We start from the raw sequence: 18126 nt of genomic DNA, 5'->3' as shown, positions 1-18126 counted from the left end.
AATTCTACACAAAAGACATATTAAGAGGGAAGGCTTAAGTTTCAAAACTGGTTGGATACCAAAGTGGCTGGAGGTGGAAAGCTAACCAGAGACTCTGGGAGTAGCTGGGATCCAATTACTCTTCAAAGCACTGTACCCTTGTCTTAAAATGCCATCCTATCCCAGAATACCCTGACAGACAAAACTAGCATCAAAAATGACAAAACTCAGCCCAGCACACAGTGCAAAGGCCACTTCTTTAGAAAAGGAGTTAAAAGGAGCCTCAGACTAAAAGTAGAAAGCAGGCACACCCTGGTACAAACCCTGAACAAAGAAATCAGGAAAGCTCAGGCCCTCAGGGGGCAGGGGACCAGAGCTATCTAGAGAAGATAGTGTAGCTTCCCAAAAGGCGGTGTCATGGTGATGGCAAGGCTTCCCATGACCTCAGAGAGGCAGGTAAGCCCAGCCACCTCATTCGAGCTGTAGAATAAGCATTTTTCATCCTTTATCCAATCCTTCCCCAAAGTGGTGTCAGGGAAATCTGAACCGTCCTGCAGCAGAGATTTGAGAAAAGCAGAGGGGTGGGGACTGTTCCAAACATCTTGCCGAAAAGAAGGCGCAGGGGAGGAGGAAGGTGTCTGGAAAGAGTCCCGCTGGGAGGGTGGAACAGGGTTGGAAGTGGGTGCGGAGGCGGGCAGCTCTGGACGCGAAGGAATGGGGGAGCTGATGGAAGCACGGGAAAGGAGGAGCAGAGAAGAAGGGTTCGCAGGGAGTGAAGGGCAGAAAATGGGGCGAGAAATTTGACGAGGGGAGACTAGGGAGAGAGGAGACCAAGTGCAAGAGTGACGGAGCCGGGCAGCGGGTTTCGGGACGAGGAGGCGAAATGAGGGAGGACGTCAAGGAGGGAGGGCAGGGCTGCGGGGTAGGGGGGAAAAAGGTTGGCAAGGGTGAACAGCAGGGTGCGAAGGACAGGAGGGCGGGAAGGCACAAAGGTAGGAAGGGGGCGCCAGGGAAGCCCGATTTTCCAGACCGGCGCCCAGGGACCAGCGGAGTACGGGCGGCGGGGGAGCGAGGTGCAAGAGAGGGGCGCGTCTGGGTCGCTGCAAGGCGGCGGCCAGCGGTCGGGAGAGCGCAGGCGGGCGCCAGGGCGGGGCAGAAGAGTTTCCCGGTGGCAGCTGGCGGTCCCCGGGAGGCCACCAGCCGACCCGGAGACAGCTCCGCACTTACCCGGCTCCGGAGCCGAGGACCCCAGAGCAGCTGAGAAGAGCTGTGCGGCAAGCTCTCCGGCCCCTGCCCCCGCCCCGGCCCTAGCGGCGGGCGGCCCCCATTGGCTGCCGCGCCACGGAACCGCGTCCGCCTCAGCCAATCAGCGCCGAGCAGCGCCGTTTGGAAACTTTTTCCCAGCTCCCGGTGCGCGGCTTGGCCACGCGGCGTCCTTGGGCGGGAGGAGTCCTGGGAAGTTCGGACGCCCTCCGAGGTCCTCCACGCTGGTCACCGCACACCCGGGGCATGGGATCGGGCGTGTGGGCCACGCACTTCTGGGAAAAAGCCGTCTTATTCCTGACACCGATTGCATTTTCCTTTTGGGGAACTGGCTGTTCTTGCAGCTTTCCTAAATCAGAGTGAAGGACAAGAATCCAGGCCGCTTAGTTTATTTTCATCAAAGGCAGCCAAATTTAGTTTGGGGGAGTTTTTCTCCTGGCTTTGAATCCTAGCTCTGCGCTCTGCAAGTTACTTAACCTTTCTGTAACTGAGTTTCCTCATCTGTAAAACGGGTTCATAATAGGATTCTACCTCATGATCATTTACTTAACGAATACATATTTTATATGCCAGGCACTGTCTTAAACGTTTTACAAACGCTAGGTTAACTCATTTAGTCCTCTGCACAACGCTAGGAGGTGGAATCCTATCATGAAGGAGCCTTGGTCATGCAGTGGTTAAGTGCTTGGCTGCTAACTGAAAGCTTGGCAGTTTGAACCCACGCAGTGGCTCTGCAGGACACCACCTAACAGCAGGTGTGTAAGGCCCAATGCTAACTTAACATGGTTTTCTTATTTAGTTCTCACAGCAGTGTATTGTTTGAATATTTATTGAGTACTTATGTACAAAGGAGCTCTGGCGGCACAGTGGTTAAGCGCTTGGCTGCTAACCAAAAGGCCAGCAGTTCAAATCCACCAGATGCTCCTTGGAAACTGTATGGGGCAGTTCTACTCTGTCCTATAGGGTCGCTATGAGTCGAAATCCACTTGATGGCAACCGGTTTAGGTACAAGGTATGGTCAGTAAGTAATAATTCAGACAAGATGCCTGTCCTCCACAGGTTTATTTTGTTAAGAGAGAAAGACGCTAAACCAGCAAACAGGAAAAGTAGTTTCAGCTATCAATGTGCTGTGACTGAAGTAAGGTCATGTGATAGAAAGGGGCTGGAGGAGGTCACTTCAGAAAGAAAGAGAGGGTAACCATGGAGCTGAGATTCAGATGGTGAAAACCTCAGGAAAGCACTTTTATTTCCCTGTTTTAAAGATGAGAAAACAAAGGTGCAGGAAGTTTAAATGAGTTGTCTAAGGGCTCACAACTAGTAAATAGCAGAATAAGGCTTCAAAACTGGGTCTGTTGGACTCCTACATCCACAGTCTTTACCACTATGTTAGAGGTGAAGAGATCTTAGCTACTCAGAGGCCTCCTGCCACACTCATAGAATCCCTCTGCTTCCCTGCCATGGTTAAGAATGATCTTTCTCTAATTTTACTTTGCCTCCTTGCTAGTTCCTGAAGACTCAGAGACACAAAAGAGAACCTACTACTGACATCAACAGGGTGAAGGATAGTACCAAAGGATTACTTAGGAAACTTCCTCTCTGGTCCCAAACACTACTAAACATCTGCTTGTCACTTTACTTGTTCTGATGTTTTTACCCTTAGAATTTCATTTCTCACTACTGTGAGGTTTCTGGGCAGGGAGTAATCACCCAGTTTACAGATGAGGAAACTGAAGCACAAATTGGTGAGGTGTCAGTCCTGACCAAATGGCATTGCTCAAGTTATTTGAAATATTTGGTTCTGAATTTCTTTTGTTTTCCATAAGGAAAAAGGTGAAGGGATTGAAATGATTATCACGGAAGTCCTATTTGGGAACAAGAGTTAGGGAAATGGGTTTGTCCTTGGGTAAAACCTTAAAAAAGAAAGGAAAATTTGGAGTAGTTTAAAACTTTTCCTCTTTTTTTTTTCAATTTGTCTTCTTCGTAGCTTTGAGCTTATAATGAATGAGCAGAGAGCTTGGTTTCTCTTTCTTGGGGTCCTTCCATCATACTTCATCAGTTCAAAACACTAAACCTAACATAGGTAGAAGTTGCTGGGGAAAAAACTCTTAGTACCAGCTTGGTTAATTCAGGAACTGAATTGAATGTACTTAAAGTAACCACTTAAACACCAAAAATAACTCTTTATCCTGATACCATAAATGTGAACATTATAATAATTTGGACAAAGAATAAATTTAAAAAATGTTACTTTTATTCTCTGATAAAAGTTTTCTCAGCAAAGAAATAGAACTAACTGGGGTTATACTTAATATTATCTCCGTAAGAAAAAATTTAGATCACTCTTCACAAATATCAAATTGTATTTCAAGTCATAACTATCTGCGTCTAGGGGCTAGTGTACTCTGCTTAGACTAGTTTTCTATCAAACAATACAATTACTTGCAATTCTGACTTTTCATCAACCTTCTGTTTAGTCGATCGGCTCACTTTTATTTACTGCATTTACCTGTTGAGACCTGGCGCAGTTCTGCACTTGGGAAAAAGCCAAGCAAAATAAAGCATAATGCAGAGTCTGCTCTCTTCTGTATTTTGTGGCTAAAAACTTAAATAAAAAAATCCACAACTGCCTTGATTCCTTTTGTGTGCCCCCCGCCCCCCGTAGTCCGTGGGTGATTTTTTGGAAGTGGATCGCCAGGCTTTCTTTCTGAGATGCCTCTGGGTGGATTAGAATTGCCAGCCTTTGGGTTAGCAACCAAGCACGTTAGCTGTTTGCACCACCCAAGGACTCCTTGTTTCCTTTTTTATATTTTTAGTTAATATGGTCTTTTGTGTTCAGAGACTTTCAACTAGAACAAAAAAGAGGAAGAAAAACACCTATAAAGAGAAGCATATTTGGTACTTTGAAAAAGACAAAACACTAGGAACAGGGTTGTTTTTCATCTATTCTAATTCCTACTTAGAAAATACTACCCACATACATATACAACGAAGATTTACTTAGCAGTAATAAATCTCTAAGCAGGCAAATGATGTGTGTACTTATCTGTCCCCTGGAAAACTAAATACAAGCAGAAACGACTCTTCAAGCTATGTGTTTGCTCATGCCCTCCATAATACTAGTCTACAGGGATATCTTAGCTTCCCCTGAAATTTCCCCCACCTAATGCGGATTGATTGCCTAATCAAAATTGCCTCACGCTGGCAAATTCGGAAAAAAAGTGTTGTCTTTTGGCAATTTCTACTTACTGATTCTTTTGCAAAGTTAATTTCTTTCTTGGCAAATTTCAGAGATAAACTTGTAAGTAGTCAGCTAGCACGTCCTAAACTGTGTCTAGATTTAGATAATAGCTGCTTTGTTTTTCTCCTGATTTGCAACAGGAAATAGTGGGCAGCTGGCACTTTCGGAAATGACCGTTTTGCTTACCGAGTCCTAAAAAACTTTTTATTTCAGATAAAAGTGAAGATTGCGAGATGTTACCAAAAAAAAAAAAAAGATGAGAAAGAAGGACAAGCACATAGCGTATCTAGCCACCTAAAACACAAAGCATTATTGGCTTCACAAGGTTTTTGAAACTATATTCTCCTTTCGGTTCGCCCAACTTGTCCTAGGAGTAGTTGTGTTCATCTGTAACCACTTCTGGACCGGGACTTCCAAAAATTACGGTTTCTTACTAGCGTTACCAAGGCCTCTTAATTACTGGTGACAATATTGTCTTTTTGCCATTAGGATCGCGACTTTCCGGCCGGCCCGCACTTCCTCGCAGGAGGCCTAGCGGGCAGGTTTCTCCCCACTTGCCACTAGGTCGCACTAGATTAAGCATGTTGTGGAATATGTACCATTAAAAAAATAATAATAAAGTATAACCATCACGTGACAAGACAGAATCAAGGAAAAAAATCCCAAGTGATTGAATTTTTCATCGGAATCCCGCTTAAATTGCCTTCCCTCAAAAGACCGAAAGAGTTGAATTGCATTAAGTATCCGTTGGCAGTTTTTTTCCTCCCGGTTCCACCTCACAAACTCCCTAATTCTCCGCTTTGAGGCTCCTTTCGACTACACAACGATAAGGCAGAAAGAAGGCCTCCTTAAACTGGTGTTTCTCGCCAAGTAAACCTGGGTCGCCCCCTGAAAAGGTCCTTATTTAGGGGTTTATCGGGAGGGGACTGAGCCTGACGAGGCTACAGGGCCGCGAGGCCCCGCCCCCCCCGGCGTTCCCAGCATGCCACGCGCGGGGAGGATGCAGCGGCGGGGGAGGGGTGGAGGAAGGGGCGGAGTGAAGGACGAGAAGGGCGTCGGTTTTGCGACAGGGGCGGTGCGGTGCGGAAGCGGAAGTGGAGGGTGCGCTTGGCGGCGGCGGCGGGAGCTGTGGAGTCGGGAATCAAAACAAAGGGCCTGGGAGGGCGGGGGGAAGGCGGTGGGGCCAGAATGTGAGCGGAGGTGGAGCTGGCGGCTGAGGTGAGTTTGCTGTCAGCGCTGAGAACTAGACCCTGACAGTCCCGCTACTCTGGGGCCACCGGAGCTAGAGGGAGACAGTATCCGTCCTTCCCCCGCCTATTGCTGGGGGAGGGGTGTGAGTCCTTGGGGAAAGTCTGGGAGTTGCCAAGTCGGACCCCCTAGGAGAGGAGTGGGTTGTCTCCGTTTCAGGTCCGTTTGTGACTGTCACTGCTGCGCCGCCTCTCCCCTTTGGGGGCATTTGGCTCCCCGCCCGCACCTGTCTCCCTGCTCCCTATGAGGCCTTTCAGGTGTGAGGAGCAGCGTTTCCAGAGGGGTGTGCACAATTGAAATGTTAAGATAGGGAGAAAGAAGAAGATGTTTTTGCAAAACCCCTGCGCATTTTGCATTCTTCTCGGTCTTTCAGCAACCCCCTAGGGGATATAGCCTTTGGGTTGACAGTGTTATCTTAGAGCTTCAGCCACTCCCACTACTAATTGTAACATGACGTCGTGATACACCTTTTAGAGTTTCCCAAACACTTTCCTGGTATTAGCAAGAGCTTTCCAGTTACATTTGTATTTTTTGGAGTTCCCAACATATCTGAGCAGTAAATGTTCTTCTGTTTTGCATGCAGGAAATTTGAGACGTAAATGGTATCTCTAAGCATTTATTGAGCTCTTCATTTGTTCAACAATTATTTGTTGATATATGCCAGGCACTGTACTAGGTGCAGGAGAATACGGTGGTGAGTAAGAAGACATGGTGCCTGGTGTCATGGAGTTTATTCTAGTGGGAGAGACAGATAATGAGAAAAGCAAACAAGTGAACGATAGTTTTAGGTAGAAGAGTTATTAAAAAAAATAATAAAACAGGGTAGTGGGATGGAACAGGCCGGGAGGGAAGGACTAGACTGACTGCTAAGGGAAGGCCACTTACCAAATGCTCTATATGGATTGTGTCATTTAATCCAAGTGACAGCCCTATGGGATGGGGTGGGGCGGGGGGGAGCTACTGTTATTTTTAGGATCCTTTTATGAATGGGATCTGAGGTTCAGATAGGTTGTGAGTTGCCCAAAGCTGCACAGATAGGAAGTGGTGGAATTGGGAACTCAGAAGCAGACAATCTGATGTCAAAGCCTGTGCTCTTGACCACTATCTCAATTGCTCGAAGACCTCTAGAGATAGTGACAGAAGTGATACTCCCATTCAAATCAAACTTACTCTGGTTACCTAAGTTGCTTAGTGGTGTTCCAGGACTATTTGGGAAAAGCTCAGGGTGCAGACTAAAAAGTTGCCAGCTAGTAAGTTGGTGTTTCCTGTTGTTTGTATTGAGCAATATACCAGCACCTTGGTGTGGTGGAAAGAGATGGGCAAGCCTGGTTCTACCCCCTTTCTAATTATGTGATTTTAGGCAGATTACAAAAATTCCTTAAGCTTTTCTGTTTTCTTCTTTGTAAAATGTGGCTAATTTCTCTCCTGTCTACCTCACAGCATTACTGAGAAAAGATAATTAGATAGATGAGCCCCATTGTCTGTTTTTTCTTTCTCTTCGTGGTACCCCCTGTGCCAAGCACACGGCCTGTTATATAGTATAGTAGATACTAAGTAAATATGTGCTGAAAGAGGGAATGAATAGTGTTAAATACAAATGCTTTGTAAATTATATTTTACTGTAAAATATTCACTTTCAGGATTTAGCCTTGAAAAAGGAGATGGAACTGGGTATATTGAAATTGCATATATCATGAACATCACAAATCATTTGATTTAGAGAGGAGCTTGTTGGCGAACGTAAGAACTATATTTAATAGGAAAAACAAGTACATAATTTACTGTCAGTGTGGCGCAGTTAACTTCAATTCTGTCTCCAAATTAATCCTCCAGCAGTGTGTAGTAAGTAAACATCATGCTTTATTCATTCTCTCCTTCAACAAATATTCGTTTAGTATCTTCTACGTAGCAGACCCTGTGCTTGGTACAGGGGATACAATGGTGGTAGGGGAAAAAAAAAAAAAACAGACAATGGAGTCTGTTTATCTAATTCTTTTTTTCTCAGTAATGTTGTGAATTAGAGAAATTAGCTACATTTTACATAGGAAGAAGTAGAAGCTTAATGAAGCTTTGTAACTTTGACAAATGTTTTCTGTAAAGGGCCGGATAGTAAATATTCTAGGCTTTGTGGACTGAATAGGCTCTGTTGCAGCTATTCAACTCTGCAATTATAACGCAAAAGCAGCCATAGATAGTACTTAAAGGAATGAATGTGGCTGTGTCCCCGTAAAACCTTATTTATAGATGCTGAAGTTTGAATTTCATATAATTTCCTGCATCATGAAATACTATTCTTCTGATTTTCTTTTAACCATTTAAAAATGTTATATGAATATATTCTTAGTTCACAGGCCATTTAAATACAGGCAGCAGGCCAGTTTTAACTCACAGGCCATGGCTTGCCAACCCCTGCTTTATGTGATCAGTTCTTCCATGTATACCTTAGATACAGTACTTGTATGGTTGTCTTTTCCCTCCCCCTCCCATGTTAAAGCTCTTGAAAAAGAGCATCTTATCAGCTGTATAGCTAAAAGAGATTGTCTTCTATGTGTCCAGATGAAATTTCTGAGAGAGAATGAGCGTTAGATTGGCCAGCTATAGGTAAGAGTAGATGGTCATTGGAGTATGATGGTGAGGACTTGGAAATGAGGTTCAGTTGTCTTCACCATTGGCAGACTGCCTCCACACTAAGTGGATATAGTTGATTTGATATACTTTTATTGTACTGTTTAAAACTTGTAAGAGTGTTTTGCTGGAGTAGATATAGCACGTCTGTGAGATTACTTGTTAGATTTTTGGCTGTATATCAGATTGTACTTTTGTAATAAGTAAACTAAGAATTTGATTCAATTTGCTCTGTAGCTGAATCAAATTCAGAGTCCACAGAGGTCACTCAGTTTAGACCTTTCATACTCATATCAAAGGCACAGTGGGATAGGTTACTGTAAAGTTGATTTAAATATTACATGGAATTGTTAATGAGGATATGGTAGTGGTTCTTTTACTAAAATTAGGACTCTATTCTGTTAACTGTTTGACTCCCATAAGTAGTCTTTAGGGTGAAATAACTGAAAAGAATTAAGAAAAATTATAGAAAAGGTCTACTCGGTCTGAAGAGATTGACTCCGGCCAAGGATATCACTCAGGGATGTGCAGGTAGCCAGGATTTATCTACTTCCCTCAAACATAGCTGTGTATAGAAAAGAAATAGGACTCATCCAGAGTTTGTTTTTATTTGAACAGTAATGGAACATGAAAAATGCCAAGATATGGATTTTTAAAAATTTGAATTGATAACAGTTAGTGTTCAAGCATAAACAGAGTCAGCTAAGTTTACCAAATTTTAGTAATCTGAAATGTGTTTTGATGTTCATTCTACTTTTGTTCATCAAGATTTGAATTGTTGGGAACCATTGCACCATAAACACAGTTGCAATCTCACATTTTAATAAGTTGTAAAATTTGTACTTATTCAAAAAAATAACCTTGAAAACTCACTTGTTCCCCACAGGGGGGAAGAATGAAAGAAAAGAAAGATGAAAGAATGTTGAACCACTTTGTATGGCTGTATGATGGAAGGAAACGGAACTGAGAACCCTTGCAGTAGAACACTTGGATGGCTTCAACAAGATAATGATGCTAAGCCATGGCTTTGGAAATTCTCTAATTGCTTTTCTCGTCCTGAGCAGACGTTGCCACTTAGTCCCCAAACGGTAACTATGTGCAAGACTAAGGCATAACAGATTCCTGTTTGGATAGATCAGAGTTGCATTTGGTCTGGGACACAGTCTCTCCCTGGAGGCTGGGCCAGGTTTTTCTACGTATTCTGCTTGTTTTGCCCCTTATAGAATATTATTACAATTCCTGACTTGACAAGTGTGTGGATTTTTAACTCCCATATATCCACTGTGAGTAACAGGTGCTTTAAATATTTAATGTTAAAATATTGGGAAGATTTACTTCTCCTTGTAGTCACAGATTCCAAAGATCAAATCCACCTTGTAGAGTAAACTCAGAGGAAAGTGCAAAATAAATTTTATTTTACCATAATCTTCTGAGTTTTCAGACAGGTAATCTAGAAAAGATTAACAGACCTTGTTGACAGTCTTTTTCTGTTCAAGATTTCTCTTGAAGATTTAAATAGGTCTGTGACTGCTTGCTTTCTTGTGCTTTTCATGGTGATTTTGACATTTTCTGATTTCATTTCATGCACTCATGGCTACCACTTTTCTGTTTCCTTTTTTCTGTTGTAGTTGGGATTCAAATGAGACTTTTATGTAAGCGTATTGTTAATCTAAGGGTATAACTTTTATAAAGTCAACTCAGTTCTCTGTCTTCTCCAGCTTTTGACCATATAGTTATCTTTGCTGCATAGCATCAAGTAATTTGGTCATTTCAGAAGTGCTTTACTTTAGGGACAGTTGACAGTGAGGGTTGGCCGTTCAAGCAGCACTTCATGAGGGTGGTAGGTCCAGTCCTCTTGGAGTGACATAATTCAGAATTGCATTCTCAACTTTACAGATCCAGAAACTCAATTTTGTCAGTGAACCTAGAATTAAGTAGATTTGGGGAGGCCAACCCACAATAACCCTACCCATAAGAGCCTGATCTGTATAAATCAGAGTGCCAATGTATTAATTTTCAGTCTAAGCTGCAGTTACCAAGAGGGCAGAATACACTGCTCCATTGGCTGGTCGGCCCATTGCTATTACTTACCTCCCTTTTAGGGAAAGTCTAGCTGAAAATCCAGCTTTCTCCCACATAAGCACAGAATCACAGCAAAGGGGGTGAAATTTAGCAGTCAGATGGCCCCTTCTGTGCTCTGAGGGATGATACTATATCAGGGCATCCTTTTCTTTTTCTTTCTTTAATTTTTTTAGGGCATTCTTTTTTATTTAATGGTTAACACTCCAGTCCGCCCATAAGTGCTACTAATTAGTAAGATCCCTTTTCAGTGGCCAGGTGCTGTGCTGAGTGCATTCTGTGCACTATCCCGTTTTCCCCTTATGACATCTGTAGAAGATACATTCTGTTGCTCTTAATTTATGGATGAGGAAACTGAAATGTAGAGAGGTTAAGCAACTTATCCAAGGTCATACAACTATTGAGTGTCAGATTCAAATCCCGGTCTCTAACACTAATGCCCATGCTTATTACCTTTATGATATACTGGCCTCCTGTGTCTATGCTGGAGGCATATAGCAAACTATTTCTCTTGTACCTTTTTCCCCAAATAGTCTTCTGATTGCTGTCATTGTTTTCAGAGGCTACAATACACTTGTTGGCATTATGGCTTTAGGTCATGATATCTTAGGGTTTGCTAAGTGTCATCGGCAACACCTTTATAAGCCTTTCCGTGGGTGGCAAATGGCCAATACCATCCATAATGTTTGGAATCTTACTCTTCTACTACAGGGGACCTTACCAGAACCCCTTATGGACTGACTGCACTAGCTATGAAGTACTTTCCTCAAAGCACTTTGCTTATAAGCCATCTTTATTGAATGCTGCTTGTGACTGTGTGGTTTTCATACTACGTGTTTTGTCTTCACAAGATCCTATGAGGCAAAGGATACTTATCAAAGGGAAGTCACTAGACATAGATGGTTAAGCTGGCTTGTTGAAAATGTAGAGACACCATAACTCGACATCCCCAGCTTCTTAAGACTCAGGAAGAACACAACCTTAGTTTTAGTTGTCTGTTTGCGTGTTCAGCTCTGAAGAATGCTGCTAATTTAAAAACCCTTTACCATCAAGTCAGTTTTGACTCAACAGCAACCATGTATTAAAAACCCCTTGCTGTCGAGTTAGTTCCAACTCATAGCCATCCTATAGGACAGAGTAGAACTGTCCCATAGGGTTTCCAAGCCTATAATCTTTACAGAAGTAGACTGCCACATCTTCTCCCGTAGAACGGTTGGTAGGTTTGAACCACCGACCTTTTGGTTAGCAGCCAAGCGCTTAATCACTTTCTGACCAGGGCTCCCTGCCCCTAGTTTAGTTAGTTGCTTAATTCCATTTTGTTTGGTTATAATCAAGCGTTAGACACAGAACTGAGTACTGTTTCTACTCTTTAATGCAACAGGATATGAGTAACCAAACATCACTGGCCTCATAAAATTAACTTGCATTCTGATTTTCTTTTCTCAGAAAGATTACATGGAGAACAAGAAAGTTGCTGTGGAATTAAAGGATGTACCATCTCCCCTTCATGCTGGCTCTAAACTTTTTCCAGCAGTCCCACTTCCAGATATTCATTCTCTTCAGCAACCTAAAATACAGCTTTCAACTGTCCCCAAAGTAAGCTGCTGTGCTCATTGCACTAATGAATCCTCCACGTCGCCAATGCATTTTGGTGGTGGTGGTGGCGGTGGCGGAGGTACTGGTAGCTTGATTCACACAGGCGCACTGTTAGACTCGCAAAGCACCAGGACAATCACGTGTCAAGTAGGGTCGGGGTTTGCTTTCCAGTCTGCATCTTCACTCCAGAATGCCTCAGCTAGGAACAATTTGGCAGGCATTGCAAGTGACTTTCCCAGCATGTGTCTAGAAAGTAACCTATCTTCCTGCAAACACCTGCCCTGTTGTGGAAAACTCCATTTCCAATCATGTCATGGTAATGTGCACAAGCTGCATCAGTTTCCAGCTCTCCAGGGCTGCCCCTCCGCGGCTGGCTATTTCCCCTGTTCTGATTTCACAAGTGGGGCTCCAGGGCCTATGGAAGAGCACATTTCACAGTCGGAACTAACGCCTCACTTGTGCACCAACTCTTTGCACCTAAATGTGGTACCACCGGTTTGTTTAAAGGGCTCACTTTACTGCGAAGACTGTTTAAACAAGGTTTGTATCTTTTTCCTTTTTATGTTGGGTGCAGCTGAGGTTTAGCTTTCTTGCCATCAGCGTAACTTCTGCAGGTTCTGAAGGAATCAAAGGATAAAATAGGAGGGACGATGCAAAGGAGTGCAGAGTATTTATGTAGTTTATACTCTCAGAGCCTCTTGTTGCAATGAGTCTGTTTTCCTACACGTGACCTGAGTTTGGCAAAGCCTCAATGTTCTGTTTTGTCTTTAAAGGCTAGAGCACGATTCTGATTTCTTGTAACTTAAACACAACTTATACATGGGCTTATTCATGTAATGTAGGTAACTGCATGTTGTCCTTTTGTAGTGACGCAGAGAACTTGAAACTTGGCCTCAGTCACACCAGTGTTCAAGTGAGGACTTGACTTCCCTTTATACAAAGTATGCAATGTGTGTGAGGTCTCCATTGCAGAAGACACACATCCCGGAACATAAAGGTTCCAATCATTGACTATCTCAAGTCATTTCAAGTCACTTCTTGAAATGAGTGTATGAATCGATAGCCAGTGATTCTGGGAAAGATGATATGAGAAAATACATCTTATCAGAGGTTAGCAGATGGAAACGTAAAACACTTAGAATGTGTTTTCAGCTGTTGTGTATGACTTTAGATTCTAAAGTGATGTATCTGAAACCTCCTCTTTTAAAAAATTTTAAAACAGCCGGCAAGAAATAGTATAATTGATGCTGCTAAAGTCTGGCCAAATATACCACCTCCAAATACTCAGACTGCTCCTGTCGCTATCCCTCTGTGTAATGGCTGTGGAACCAAAGGAACAGGAAAGGAGACCACGTTGTTATTGGCGACCGGTCTAGGCAAAGCTGCTTCGAAATTTGGTAAATGATAGTATGGTGTCAAATGTGCATATTTAAATAGTTTTCAATATCTGATACTAACACTGTATTTAATTGCCTTTAAAAGATTCCTGGTGTTTCTAAAGCTACTGTGTGTGTAAATGGGCAAGTCTCCATTTCCATCTCTTGATAAAAATATTTTTATTATAATACATCAGTAAGTCATTTGCCCTTTATGATGGGCCAAGACTGCTTGAAATTGGGAGAGCATATTAGGAGAAATAAATGCTGGAGGAGACTTGGTATCAACTTCGGTTCATAATCACACTTGTTGATTTTATACTCCCTAGGAGTAAAAATTTAGTAATGACTGATTAAAAACAATATTTGAAAACCTAAGAGGTCTCAGTTAAAATCATTTCCCTTAGAGTAGTTGATGTGATATTTTATCTTTTGAAAACATTTTTATAACGTTAAATCAGATGTTAACGCAGTGTTAAAAATAATTTAAAATCAACAACAGTAATAACTTCACCCTCTGTCATCTCGTCAGTATTCTTCTGTACCCAGTAGGTAGACAAGCGTGGGCTGCTCCTGACAGGTCCCAGAGCCGCAGCATCCACTCAGTTACGTGCTAGTGCTCAGAGATGTGTAACTGGTCAGCTTGAGAATCGCTCATGGTTTAAGATTGATTTACTGTGGGCTTAAAGTAACTTGACCTGTAGATTTGTCCTCTCCTGTAGAACAGGAATAATTTCTGAGAATGATATTATGGCAGCTGAGGGTTGTTTGTTTTATTAGGTCGACCAGTGAGGTTGGTATCCTTAAACTTGACATTAATCAGTATTTTAGTTTTTTTGCCACTAAGAATGATAGGTAGCTATCCATTAATTTTCGTCTGCCATTTCTTTTTCACTATGTGTGATTGAAAGTGTTAACATTTCTTAAGGGTCACCAGAAGTTGCAGTAGCTGGACAGATGCTAGAAAACTTACCCCCCATTGGAGTTTTTTGGGATATTGAAAACTGCTCAGTTCCATCTGGCCGGTCAGCTACTGCTGTCGTACAAAGAATCCGTGAAAAGTTCTTTAAAGGCCACAGAGAAGCAGAATTCATTTGCGTGTGTGACATCAGTAAGGAAAACAAAGAAGTTATTCAAGAGCTGAATAACTGCCAGGTGAAAAAAAGGGGGAGGCAGGGGATCTTTACTTTGGTAAAAGATTAAGCACGTACGATTTTCTTGTAAGAATTCCAATTCAAAATTTATTTAATGATACTGTTGGTTTTGTGCTGAGTGCAAATAAATAAGCACACACAAAAAAGATAACTTCTAAAGTACTGGAAATCATTTAATCATGTTTGACCATTCAGTAATGCTACACACTTAATTAGTGCTTTTCTAGCTATAATGGTTGCATGAATGTGGTTTCCTCTGATCTGTGTAACTGCTTTGTGAACAAGGCACATAGGAATTATTTGCAGTTTGCAAATGAAAATGAGGTTAGGCAACTTTTTTAAGGTCACATGGCCAGTAAGTAGAAGATCCTGGATTTAAACTCCAAAGTTTGTTCTCTTAAGCTGGAACTTAGAATCCAGTTCTTTTGACTCTTAGACAAGTAATGCCATTGATACACCATATTGTTATCTAAAATTCTGAACTTAGGTTCTTTACAAAAACTAACAAGTTCTATTGTATATTGCATGTGATTTAGGCACCTCTGCAAATAAACCTTACCTTGCTTTGGAGGCTTCTGTATGGGAGCCTGGAAGTTTTAACAACAGTAGACACCATTTTAGCTCTCTTAGGGGCAAATGCCCCTCCTCTTTGCACCACCTACCCCAGATCCTGATAGCTGTAGACCAAACCCATTGCTGTCGAGTCAATTCCGACTCACAGTGACCCTATAGTACAGAGTAGAACTGCTCCATAGGGTTTCCAAGGAGCGGCTGGTGGAGTTGAACTGCTGACCTTTTGGTTAGTAGCTGTAGCATGCTATAGCTCTTAACCACTGTGCCACATAGACAAATGACATAAAATACAACCCCAAATCTTACCTCAGTCATGTATCAAATCTCTGCTGCCTCCAAATTGTTTGCAAAAGCTATTAATGAGAGCATATTTAACTACTTCAAATTTCACTTCCTTTTCTCTACCTATTTTCCAAAAGGGAGATGGCTGAAGTGCAGAAGCAGAAGATCAGAGATGAGAGCCAGGGTGAAAAGGGATCAATTTAATTACAGAGAACCAGCTTTGAAATTATTGATAACATGTTTGTAATTTTTTTCCATTCTTAACTGGCAGTAATAACAATGAAAAGATTGTCTATTACTGTTAGGTTGTGTAGCTAAAGATTAACTGTTAAAATGTGGGCAGAATGTGTAGCAGTTTTTTGAGCTCAGCTCTAGCTCATTCGCCCTTATTATAAATTCATGCAGGTAACTGTTGCCCACATCAATGCCACTGCAAAGAACGCCGCTGATGATAAACTCCGGCAGAGTCTCCGAAGGTTTGCAAATACACACACTGCTCCAGCCACTGTGGTTCTTGTATCAAGTAAGTGTAGAAACCTCTGCTAATTTAAATCAAATTTACTGTGTAGAAATTGTCACAGAAGCCAAAAACACATTAAACTAAAATTTGTCCCAAAGAGGCTGCACGACATAGGGTGTATTTATGCTTATTTTTGAAAACTATTTAGAATAAATACTAGGTCTACATGGATTTCTGTATTTTCTCCTTGGAACTTGAGTGAGGATTCTCATGAGGCCAGGTTTATTAGAGAAAATCTTGGGAAAAAATTGTTTTTAAACCCATGGCCCAGTATTGCTAATTAAAAAAAAATCCAAGATGAATAGTTTCCAAATTTGAGGCCTCCCCAACATATCATTTGCCCCTTTTTAATATCGAAAATAACACATCTTGGGAATTGTCTATACCATGTTAATTCTTCTGATGTGAAACGTATTTCTGTTCTAAAAAGTGGGGAAAAGCAACTTTGAATTTAGGAAACAAGTATGCATTATTTCCTGACCAATACAGTCTTCAGTGGGTGTCAGCAGAGTTGTCTGCCTCTGTCAAGTGTTTCTAATGTTTGGGGATGGGGGTGGGCTGTACCTTTTCTTTCAGCTGATGTCAATTTTGCATTGGAACTTAGTGACCTGAGACACAGGCATGGTTTCCACATAATTTTGGTCCATAAAAACCAGGCCTCAGAAGCCCTGCTGCATCATGCTAACGAGCTGATCAGATTCGAAGAGTTCATTTCCGACTTGCCCCCCAGGTTACCACTCAAAATGCCAGTAAGTTGGTTTGCATTATTCTTGCCGTATTCCAATATTAGATCCTGGACACCAAGAGACAGCCTTACCAAGGGGGTTGCCAAGCCTAGGTGAGGCTTTTCTTTGTAGGAGGCTGACTAGATTTTGAAATAAGGGTTAGAAACCTTCAATTCTTCTCTTACAAATATACAGAGAGTTGGTATATATAAATTTTGCTTTTTTTCTACCCCCCATGATGTTGTAGAGAATTGACTTGGATTTACCTTACCAACGGCACTTGCCAGTATCTCCAGAGCTAGCAGTGTTTTGTGTCAAATAAATGGAAATAATAGAATGAAAGCTACTCTTTTTGCTCCCAAGAATTGTGGATGTAGAATATGGTGATGGTTTGCACAACTTGTGTGACTATAGCAATTAATTGTGTACTTTTTAGGCATTTAATCCTTTAGCCTTAGCAGACCCCCAAGTCCATGTTTTCTATGGTCATGCGTCCTGTCCCCCATCACGTGCACGTGCACATTTAGGAGTAGTGGTTATTGCTGCACCCATAGCGTATTTAAGCCATATGATCAAGAGAATGTGAGCATCTTTGCAGCAGGAGGAGCATTTCTGATAGACTTGATTTGAGATGAGAATGTTTACTGCCATGCTGAGCTGTGGTTAAGCTGTTTGGAGAATGTATATGTAACTCTTCCAAAGATCGAAAAAACCTCTTGCCGTCGAGTCGATTCCGAGTCATGGTGACCCTATAGGACAGAGCAGAACTGCCCCATAGAGTTTCCAAGGAGTGGCTGGTGATTTGAACCGCTGACCTTTTGGTGAGCAGCCCTAGGGCTTAACCACTGTGCCACCAGGGCTCCCTAGATAGTAATAGTAATTTTGATGAGAGGAGCAGCAGTGTGGATGATCCAGAAGGGTAGCAGTTTTAAAATAGAATTAAATAACTTTAGAGTTACAGAAGCATTAGAAATGATCTAATCTGATGTCTTCATTTTAGGGAGGAGAAAGTCAGTGCTTAGAGAAAGTAAATCAGTCAAAGGTCATACAGCTGACTGCAGCAAAGACTGCGCCCCAGGGCTCCTCAAGTACTTCCCCTGCTAGTCCCGCTGTATTCCCGGATACTAAACAAGCCCAGAGTTTGGCTAAGGACAGTCGCAGTTGGGGACACCAGAGTCTTGGCCAAGGAGTAACATACACAGGCCCTACCTCAGTCTTCTGAGCCTCTCTTGTAATTCACCTTTGTTGTTATTCATTATGTTTTAGTCTTTTGGCTTACAGCCTTTCCTCCCTTCTGCTTCTGTTTGGCACTCACTTCTCTAACCTCGAAGGCGTTTACATCAAATGTAGTCTTTTAGGTGAGAGCTTGCCTATTTCTGAGATCCTTACTGCGTATAGAGTAAAAAGAAAAAAAGGAGATCTCATTATTCAGAACATTGTCGTGCCAGGTGTTTTTTCTCAATTACTA

General features: G+C 42.3%; 2 protein-coding genes across 11 annotated transcripts in view; one reads left to right on the top strand and one right to left on the bottom strand.

Annotated features, from left to right (window-relative positions):
* The window catches only part of NDE1 (nudE neurodevelopment protein 1), a 43620-nt gene extending 42333 nt beyond the window's left edge, over positions 1-1287 (bottom strand). For 2 of the 3 annotated variants that reach the window (XM_023728496.1, XM_023728495.1), the window contains exon 1: positions 1207-1287. The gene's annotated coding sequence lies outside the window, so the exon portion shown is untranslated. The remainder of the gene's footprint in view (positions 1-1206) is intronic. The other variant, XM_023728498.1, reaches the window with a different exon arrangement.
* Positions 1288-5550: 4263 nt separating this feature from the next.
* Positions 5551-18126, top strand: part of MARF1 (meiosis regulator and mRNA stability factor 1) — a 41757-nt gene continuing 29181 nt past the window's right edge. For 5 of the 8 annotated variants that reach the window (XM_023728493.1, XM_023728492.1, XM_012554633.2 and 2 more), the window contains exons 1-7: positions 5551-5698; positions 9240-9441; positions 11879-12568; positions 13251-13425; positions 14333-14559; positions 15819-15936; positions 16510-16682. In XM_023728493.1, coding sequence (XP_023584261.1) covers positions 9298-9441; positions 11879-12568; positions 13251-13425; positions 14333-14559; positions 15819-15936; positions 16510-16682 — 1527 coding nt within the window. In that variant the 5' untranslated portion in view covers positions 5551-5698; positions 9240-9297. Of the gene's footprint in view, positions 5699-5781; positions 9442-11878; positions 12569-13250; positions 13426-14332; positions 14560-15818; positions 15937-16509; positions 16683-18126 lie in introns of those variants that run through there. The other 3 variants (XM_004373278.2, XM_023728491.1, XM_012554634.2) reach the window with 2 other exon arrangements.

Source organism: Trichechus manatus, unplaced genomic scaffold, assembly GCF_000243295.1.
Source record: "Trichechus manatus latirostris isolate Lorelei unplaced genomic scaffold, TriManLat1.0 scaffold00024, whole genome shotgun sequence".
Taxonomy (NCBI): domain Eukaryota; kingdom Metazoa; phylum Chordata; class Mammalia; order Sirenia; family Trichechidae; genus Trichechus; species Trichechus manatus.
The sequence above is the reverse complement of the archived record's forward strand: the minus strand, read 5'-3'. Positions and strand labels throughout refer to the sequence as shown.